Consider the following 10,000-nt stretch of genomic DNA (forward strand, 5'->3'; position numbering starts at 1 on the left):
GTCTGTCTACGACTCCGTACAAACCTCCTCCCTCAGATACAGAGAGCACCATGGCGGCTGCATCGCCTCAGGAGGAGTGTGACGTACTTGAGTGTTGACATAGTCCATTTTCAGAGTAAAAATGACCAGAGCTTCTTCCAGATCAGAAGCCTCCTGCCCGTGACAATTGGCTTACAGAGTCGGGTCGAGCCCAGACAGGAACCTGAGCTATAGCACCATAACCTGCGAAGGCTTCTTGCACTAACTTGCTCAGGTCTCCTGCAAACACATCCAAACTCTCCGCTGGAGCACGGAGGCAGGCAGAGAGGTTCGCTCTGAAACGGTCCAGAAAATGTCTTTGTCCTGAAGTTTCTCTTTTACTGTCGTATAATCAGTCGTCCACCAGGAGAAAAGCAGCTTTGGTCAGTCGCGTTGGCAAAATCCTCACCAGTTCATAGTCATAGTCACCTCTGCTACCACTTCGTACTGTCTGGCCCAGCAGGTGTAACATGTTTGTCCTCTCCGCTGAAGGGTTGCAGGAGTTCAATCCTGCCTCCGCTGGCGAACGTCTTCTCCCCGCAGCGCTCTCTGCAGTCCAGCGGATCCTCATCGTACTTCCACATTTTGCAGCTTCAGTCGATTTCTATAACTATTTATTTTCTAACTGAGATAATTACTACAGTGAAGTGAAGTTCAGGCACGAGGCGGTACAGACACTCGGTAGGACTAACTGGGTGATTCTCATGAAATCAGACTTATGAAGCATTTTGATGAAGTTAATGATATCAAAATGAGAAGGATAAATGTAGAAACATCTCCTCATGGTTTACCTTAAACATGTTTTGAACTGAACATCATAAATATTTATTTTGTTGTTTTTTACCGCAACATGTCCATCACTGAATTTGGGTTCTTTGAAATAGAAATATTAATAATTAAAATAGATAAAGAAGAAAAAGCTTCAGTGGACGTTTATACTACAAACAGCTGCAGTAAATAAACATGTGATATTTGGTATTAAATGGTAAAAGTAGTAAAAATTAAAAGGAAAATGTGTCCAAGACCAGTTTTCTCATCAATTCTGAATCATTGTTTAAATCCAAAAGGAAATGTTGTTAGTTAAAACCTTGTCTGTCATAGCATCTACACGACGTTTTAGCTCTCATTACCGATATGTCAAATTTTTAACTTAACATTTTTTTTGCATTCTTAGGTTTTTAATGATGATATATGCTATTATGGTCCAAATATAAACATTGAGTAAAGGGTTAGCTAGCTCACATGCATCACTGCTACAACTGAAAGTCTGTTGCAGTGGAGAGACTCACTGTTTTATAACTTTTGTTAATTTCCTGACATAACAGGATATTCACCGTAAACACTTTCTTGAATATAATGTGTAAACAGCTATTACATCATTCATTTTACTGTTTAATAAGCACTTGCATGAAATCTAATTGTGTAAAAGTAGATACAGTATCGGCCACACAGTGTTATCTGTCACACTAAATAGTTTTACATAGTACAAAGTATTTCTGTATCATTTTTATGAAATGTTATATTGTAGTGTAACATGTTATGTGTATTCCCTCCCTAGTTCTCTGCATTGATTGGTGAACTGTGAATGTATTGAACTAAATCTCATTTCTGAAATACTGAACCTCATCTCTCATCACTTCAATGTATTTACATAATAAACATAACACAAAAAGTGTTTGTAGAGTATTTCTTTGTTGTAACAAAGCTTCTTGGTAATAAATCTTATACAGTTAGAAAGCCTGTTTATTTCCCTTTTAAATCGAGCCACATTAGTAAAGAACATGTATTATTGTGACGAGCAGCAGAGATGAGTATCTGGTTGATCCATGAAAAATTTGCCAAATCTTCTCTGCCAATACCGAACATCTTATTCTGCTATTAGCCTCGTTTCCACGCAGGAAGTTCCTGGTCTGATTTAGGAGGCGGGAACTCTGTCCTCTCAGCTGTTGTGTCTCCATAGCAGAGTAAGACTCAGATAGGATCCACCGGACTCTGCCGACGTTACCAAGGCGACGCACCGAAAGCATAACAAAGAAAACGACAACGAGGAGGTGAACATGGAAGCGGCTGAGGTAGTTGGTGCGTTTTTGGTTTGTGTGTTCGTGTCGCTTTCTATTACTGTTCTTCTTCTTCTGCTGGGTTTTAAAATGCCGCTTAGCTGTCCATCAGACAGCTGAGTCAAAACCAGGCAAGGAGCTCCGGTCCTCTGAAATGAGGCCAATGCGGAAGTAACTTAAAACTGCATTCTATCAAAAGGCCACCAGGGGGCGACCGTTTTGGTGTCAAAAGGACTTCCGTCTCTATACAAGTCAATGGAGAATTCACCAACTTCTCACTTGATTTCTAACCTCAGTAAACGTTTTCAAAATGTGTTTATGGTCTCAATCGCTAGTTTAAAGCCTTCTTCAATGCAGTATGATGTTCATTTGGGACATTTTGGCCTCCCTGATTTTATATGTGACGATAAAGCAGGGTATGCATTAGGGCGTGGCTACGGCCCCGTAACATTAACATTAAGTTCCTGCAGTGGAAACAAGGCTAAAGATTCACTGAAACATTCTGGCAGTTTAACAATGTATTCATTAAACAAACAGAAGCCTCAGTAGTGTGAGGAAGAACCAGACACATTTCCTTACTTTTTTTGCTATGTTTAGATAACACTGCTTATTTTATGTCTGCTACATAAAATAATACACGTCATCTTTTAGTCAGAATAATAAATGTCGTAAATGATGTAGTATGTCATGAAAATGAGAAAAATTAGGGAAATTAATAAAAAGGTTACATGTGAACAAGTAACGACTGCAGAGCAGCAAGTCTTAGCTTTAACCTGCAGCGACCCCGAAGCCTCATCATTTGGGGACGAGTCATTTTGGGTTTGCTGCTCCTGAAGCGGGACGGAAGACATCTCGGCCGAATCACTCAACAGCTGATCACCAGATAACAGTGGACCAGGTACAGAACCTGATCAAATGCTATGGTTCAATCCTGTTAATTTATGCTTAATAATGTTTGTAGTTTGATGATTTAGCAACAGCAACAAGCTACGACACGGCTAATCAGAAAGTACTAATATGAGGACTTTGGGACTTTATTATCATTCATGCAGGGGAACGTTTAAATGTAAAGAACCTTTGCTGGGTCAGATATGAGAATAAACCAACAGTTTACAAGAGTATAAATAAATCTTGCATGTGCTACAAATTAGTCTACATTAGTTTTGTTTTCGGCCCATTTATCTGTCAAAAGCAGAACGACTGCTCAATGAAACAGTCTGAGAAAACTCTGAGGTGAAGGATCTGATTGTGTTAATAATCTACTTTAAAAAAACAGCCATAAATACACATTTAAACCATCAATTTGATGTAATGTCATGTTGCGGTAATGATCTTTTTTAAATGGACTTATAAACATAGGGCTGGGCGATATGGATAAAATCAAATATCACAATATACTTGACCAAAATACTTCGATATCGATATCACCACGATATTGTAGGGATCACTAAATATTTACACAATGAGAGTTTTGATAAATAATCATCAGTAATGTGGATATAATGACAAAGTGAGTAAAAGGTAAATAACAGAACAGCTAGAACAATCTGGTAAGTTAAAAAAAAATGACATCATTTTACTGTAACTCCGCCTTTAAAACCAGGAAAACACTCTTCTGCCATCAGTTAAACCTCTGGAGGCAGAATAATGACAACGTGAGTAAAAGGTAAATAATAGAACAACTAGAATTAGCTTAATCTAACATTTGAAAATTTGTCTTCAAAGGCCTTTTTAAAAAATCTAATGTTGGAAACCTTTTAAATCTGGATTTTATGAGAATCACCAAACTAAACATGCAGTTCAGCAAACCGCCGCTAGAGGGCACTCGTTACTTAACCTCAGTCCAAACGGTCTTCACCTTAAATGTGTTTGTGTTTAATCTGATGTCCAAACAGAGAAACACTGACAGAGGATCACAGCTGATGGACGCGTTGATAAAACCAGAGAGAGATGATAAAACCAGACCAGGGCGGTTCCGCTGCTCCTACAGACTGCTTGCTCCTTTATTACCCTTCCTCATTTCACACAGTCAATTGCGCAACATCAACATACACACTTCCGCTCCACTCCTACAAAATAAAACCGCCACATATAAATTGTGTACATAATTAAACTTTTTTTTTTTTTTTTATTTACCACAAATGTCTTTTACTCTGAATTTTGATGAATTTTCCTTAATTGAGCCCAAAATGCACAAAAAATTAAAAAAATGTTACAAACTTCTGGCTTTTTGTTATAATTGATAGTTAATAGTTTTAATAAGATTGTTATGTTATAAATAGTTTTATAAGTGGTTATGAGGATTTATTTTTATGGTTTCATAAAGCTCATTACATTTAAATAATTATTATGTTATATTTTCATGTCTTAGTTAAAATAGATGATATTGTGCAAAATCGGACAAAAACAGTTATATAATATTGTTGAAACTGCTAATTTTTCACAATAAATAGATGGTTTATTATAGTAAAGATATTATATATATTATTTAGCCCTTTAACTAAAATGAGTTTGACCTCCCTGCTCTAAGCTGTCAGCCAAGAAATAACTCAAAAATAATAACAATAACATAAAAATATTCAGTGTCAAAGAAACCAGATAATATTATATTTTCTTTGGGAAACATTTTCAGACCAAATACCTGATTAATAGTGAAAGTGGACAACAGATGGAAACAATCATTAACTGCATTAATTATTAACAGTGACCTGAATCACAGCTGAATATTAACTGCAGCTCATGTTTCACATCATTACGTCATAAACCTGAACATCTACAGATTTAACTCAACAAACACACGCAGAGAGACAGAAGATAGAAAGATAGAAAGATAGAAAGATAGAAAGATAGAAACAGTAGAGAGCTGCAGTAAACACTCACATGTTAGACGGAAGTTTCATCTTCTTCTTCTTGAGGTTAATTGATGGTTGTGAAACACCACGTGGGTGTTTTACCGCCACCAGCTGGTAGAAGTTAGGACCAGTTTTATAATATTCATAATAAACTTAAATCTGCTCATGAAGCTCATAATACTGCAGTACTCTTACTATAATACTGCATACTACCTCACTATAATACTGCAGTACTTTTACTGTAATACTGCAGTACTTTTACTGTAATACTGCATACTACATCACTATAATACTGCAGTACTCTTACTGTAATACTGCATACTACCTCACTATAATACTGCAGTACTTTTACTGTAATACTGCATACTACATCACTATAATACTGCAGTACTCTTACTATAATACTGCATACTACCTCACTATAATACTGCAGTACTTTTACTGTAATACTGCATACTACATCACTATAATACTGCAGTACTCTTACTGTAATACTGCATACTACCTCACTATAATACTGCAGTACTTTTACTGTAATACTGCATACTACATCACTATAATACTGCAGTACTTTTACTGTAATACTGCATACTACCTCACTATAATACTGCAGTACTTTTACTGTAATACTGCATACTACATCACTCATAATACTGCAGTACTTTACTGTAATACTACATACTACATCACTATAATACTGCAGTACTTTTACTGTAATACTGCATACTACATCACTATAATACTGCAGTACTTTTACTGTAATACTGCATACTACATCACTATAATACTGCAGTACTTTTCCTGTAATACTGCATACTACATCACTATAATACTGCAGTACTTTTACTGTAATACTGCATACTACATCACTATAATACTGCAGTACTTTTACTGTAATACTGCATACTACATCACTATAATACTGCAGTACTTTTACTGTAATACTGCGTACTACATCACTATAATACTGCAGTACTTTTACTGTAATACTGCATACTACATCACTCATAATACTGCAGTACTTTTACTGTAATACTGCATACTACATCACTATAATACTGCAGTACTTTTACTGTAAGAGGATTTTTATTTATCCAGAGTTTCTGGATAAGATGATCTTTGGGGGTTTTTTGTATTTCAAACACAAACGACATGATTAAAACATGAAATCTGTTGCACTTCATGTCCTTTGGGACGATTTTAATGATGTTTGTTTAAACTTGTCTAAAGCTGAATGATTTCAAATGTGTTCAAACTGTTTAAATGATGAGCAGCTTTTAACTGAAACACAGTGCGGCTCCTCGTCTGATAACCGTCTCTGTTCTTTAAACACAACAAGCTCCACTCTGGTGTCAGATTTCATTGGTCCCTCCCCTCAGATCTACAATTTTAAGATGGGTGTAACCAACATGTGACTCAGCGCAGGAAGAGAAGCTCAGTCAGTCGTTGCCTCTGAGAGCTGAAATGGCGCAGAAACATCAGCTGGAACAAGAAACACTCAGTTGTTCGATCTGTCTGGATCTACTGAAGGATCCGGTGACTATTCCCTGTGGACACAGCTACTGTATGAGCTGTATTAAAGGATTCTGGGATGAAGAGGTTCAGAGGAAGATCTACAGCTGCCCTCAGTGCAGAGAGGCCTTCACACCGAGGCCTGTCCTGAAGAAAAACACCATGTTAGCAGCTTTAGTGGAGCAGCTGAAGAAGACTGGACTCCAAGCTGCTCCTGCTGATCACTGCTATGCTGGACCTGAAGATGTGGCCTGTGATGTCTGCACTGGGAGGAAGCTGAAAGCCTTCAAGTCCTGTCTGACGTGTTCAGCCTCTTACTGTAAGAATCACCTCCAGCCTCACTTTGAATCAACCAAATTAAAGAAACACAAGCTGGTGGAGCCCTCGAAGAACCTCCAGGAGAACATCTGCTCTCGTCATGATGAGAGTATCTGTTATCTGTGCACTATGGAGGATCATAAAGGCCACGACACAGTCTTAGCTGCAGCAGAAAGGGCAGCAGAAAGGACTGAGAGGCAGAGAGAGCTCGAGGTGAGTCGACTAAACATCCAGCAGAGAATCCAGGACAGAGAGAAAGATGTGAAGCTGCTTCAACAGGAGGTGGAGGCCTACAGTCTCTCTGCTGATAAAGCAGTGGAGGACAGTGAGAAGATCTTCACTGAGCTGATCCGTCTCCTCCAGAAAAGAAGCTCTGATGTGAAGCAGCAGATCAGATCCCAGCAGGAAACTGAAGTGAGTGGAGTCAAAGAGCTTCAGGAGAAGCTGCAGCAGGAGATCACTGAGCTGAAGAGGAAAGACGCTGAACTGAAGCAGCTCTCACACACAGAGGATCACAACCAGTTTCTACACAACTACCCCTCAGTGTCACAACTCAGTGAACCTACAGACTCATCCTGCATCAATATCCTCCCTCTGAGAGACTTTGAGGATGTGACAGCAGCTGTGTCAGAGCTCAGAGATAAACTACAGGACATCCTGAGGGACAAATGGACAAACATCTCACTGACAGGGACTGAAGTGGACGTTTTACTGTCAGAACCAGAGCCGAAGACCAGAGCTCAGTTCTTAAAATATGCACGTGAAATCACTCTGGATCCAAACACAGCGAACGCACAGCTGTTATTATCTGAGGAGAACAGAAAAGTAAAATGGACGAAACAACCACAGTCTTATTCTAGTTACAGAGACAGATTTATCGATCGTCATCAGGTCCTGAGCAGAGAGAATCTTACTGGACGTTGTTACTGGGAGGTGGAGTGGGGCAGATGGGGAACAGTTCATGTTGCAGTCACATACAATAGTATCAGCAGAGCAGGAGGTGAATGTGGATTTGGACGTAACAACAAGTCTTGGTCTTTAGTTTGTGGCACTAACAGTTATGAACTTTGGTTCAACAACATTAAAACTCCCGTCTCAGGTCCTGGTTCCTCCAGAGTCGGAGTGTACCTGGATCACACAGCAGGTATTCTGTCCTTCTACAGCGTCTCTAAAACCATGACTCTCCTCCACAGAGTCCAGACCACATTCACTCAGCCTCTCTATGCTGGACTGTGTGTTGGATCCATTGCTGAGTTGTGTGAAATGAAATAAACAGAAGTCATTTCAGACTTCATGTGTCAGATGTTGTAATTCTTCATGTTTTTGTCTCCATGTTTCTGAGCTGCTCAGAAAAAGAAATCGTCTGGCAAGATAATACTGATATTCAACACTTTTATTACTTTATCTATGTATCGTTTATATTTTCAGTTTCTTATTACTGTACTTTTACTGTAATACTGCAGTACTTTTACTGTAATACTGCATACTACATCACTATAATACTGCAGTACTTTACTGTAATACTGCATACTACATCACTATAATACTGCAGTACTTTTACTGTAATACTGCATACTACATCGCTCATAATACTGCAGTACTTTTATTTTAATACTGCATACTACATCGCTCATAATACTGCAGTACTTTTATTGTAATACTGCATACTACATCACTATAATACTGCAGTACTTTTACTGTAATACTGCATACTACATCGCTCATAATACTGCATTACTTTTACTGTAATACTGCATACTACATCACTATAATACTGCAGTACTTTTACTGTAATACTGCATACTACATCACTCATAATACTGCAGTACTTTTACTGTAATACTGCATACTACATCACTATAATACTGCAGTACTTTTACTGTAATACTGCATACTACATCACTATAATACTGCAGTACTTTAACTGTAATACTGCATACTACATCACTATAATACTGCAGTACTTTTACTGTAATACTGCATACTACATCACTATAATACTGCAGTACTTTTATTGTAATACTGCATACTACATCACTCATAATACTGCAGTACTTTACTGTAATACTGCATACTACATCACTCATAATACTGCAGTACTTTACTGTAATACTGCATACTACATCACTATAATACTGCAGTACTTTTATTGTAATACTGCATACTACATCACTCATAATACTGCAGTACTTTACTGTAATACTGCATACTACATCACTATAATACTGCAGTACTTTTATTGTAATACTGCGTACTACATCGCTCATAATACTGCAGTACTTTTATTGTAATACTTAGTTATATAATAACTACATCAGGTAAAACACTCAGAGAATGACTGAATAACTCAACTCTGTTTTCTTTAATAAAACAAAATGTTTTATTGAACTTTGCACATTTGTGTATTTTCATTTTTTAACAATCACAGTTTCACTCATGGTTCAATTTCCTGTTAAAGTGCAGACGTTGTTACAGTCACATTATACTCTGATAATTCTTTACTTTTAATGTACTTTTAACAACTTTTCTTTATTTTATATCTCTTTTAAGCAATTATTCTTCCTGAAAACGTTCTGTTGATGATTCACTGAAATGAGGACAAAGTAGAGATTTTATCATCTACTGCGTGTCTAAAAATCAACAATAACAGCTGCGGCAGATTAACCTAGAATGCATATGAAATGACGACCAGCGAAGATGAAGAAGAGAAGAGAAAGAGAAACTGTCTGATGATTAGAGTTTATAGTGACAGGCAGAGGCTGTAGTATAATAGTCCTCTGCTGTAGTATTACTGTAGTATTACTGTAGTATTACTGTAGTATTCATAGTGGTATCAGCAGGTTTCGGTCGTTCAGGACGTTTCTTTGCCTTCGCTGCCCAACAGGTCGACATCGCTGCCATTGTCAACCATCACCTGGGGGTCACAGGTCGAATCAGGGTTAGGGTTAGGGTCTAGATTTAGTAAAGCTTATTTTTATAACATAAAATATACATAATCAACTTCTTCATTATTCTGATATAAAGTCACCAGACTCATTTATACATTTACCTGATGAGAACAAACTCAGATAACAAGTGAAAAACTTTCCACATGTCATTCTTTACTTTAAGTGTCATCTGGTCAATTCTGCATTAAAATTAAAATATGAAGTTTTTCTTTAAAATTAGATTTGTATGTAAAATCTCTTTTCTGCCAAGTTTAAATAATTGTATTTTCTTCTAAATTCACCTTCCTACTGAACA

The 10,000-nt window shown here is 37.5% G+C and overlaps 2 protein-coding genes across 3 annotated transcripts in view; both read right to left on the minus strand.

Annotated features, from left to right (window-relative positions):
- nudt17 (nudix (nucleoside diphosphate linked moiety X)-type motif 17) overlaps nucleotides 1–602 on the minus strand; it is a 6,422-nt gene extending 5,820 nt beyond the window's left edge. Inside the window, exons 1-2 of the mRNA XM_062423227.1 lie at nucleotides 467–602; nucleotides 176–282 (exon numbers count right to left, since the gene is read on the minus strand). Of these exons, the coding sequence (XP_062279211.1) occupies nucleotides 176–282; nucleotides 467–602 (243 nt within the window). The remainder of the gene's footprint in view (nucleotides 1–175; nucleotides 283–466) is intronic.
- Nucleotides 603–9,113: 8,511 nt separating this feature from the next.
- Nucleotides 9,114–10,000, minus strand: part of si:dkey-7j14.6 (uncharacterized protein LOC556585 homolog) — a 5,472-nt gene continuing 4,585 nt past the window's right edge. For both annotated transcript variants that reach the window (XM_062422078.1, XM_062422077.1), the window contains exon 7: nucleotides 9,114–9,671. In XM_062422078.1, coding sequence (XP_062278062.1) covers nucleotides 9,609–9,671 — 63 coding nt within the window. In that variant the 3' untranslated portion in view covers nucleotides 9,114–9,608. The remainder of the gene's footprint in view (nucleotides 9,672–10,000) is intronic.

This window comes from Scomber scombrus, chromosome 7 (genome assembly GCF_963691925.1).
Source record: "Scomber scombrus chromosome 7, fScoSco1.1, whole genome shotgun sequence".
NCBI lineage: Eukaryota > Metazoa > Chordata > Actinopteri > Scombriformes > Scombridae > Scomber > Scomber scombrus.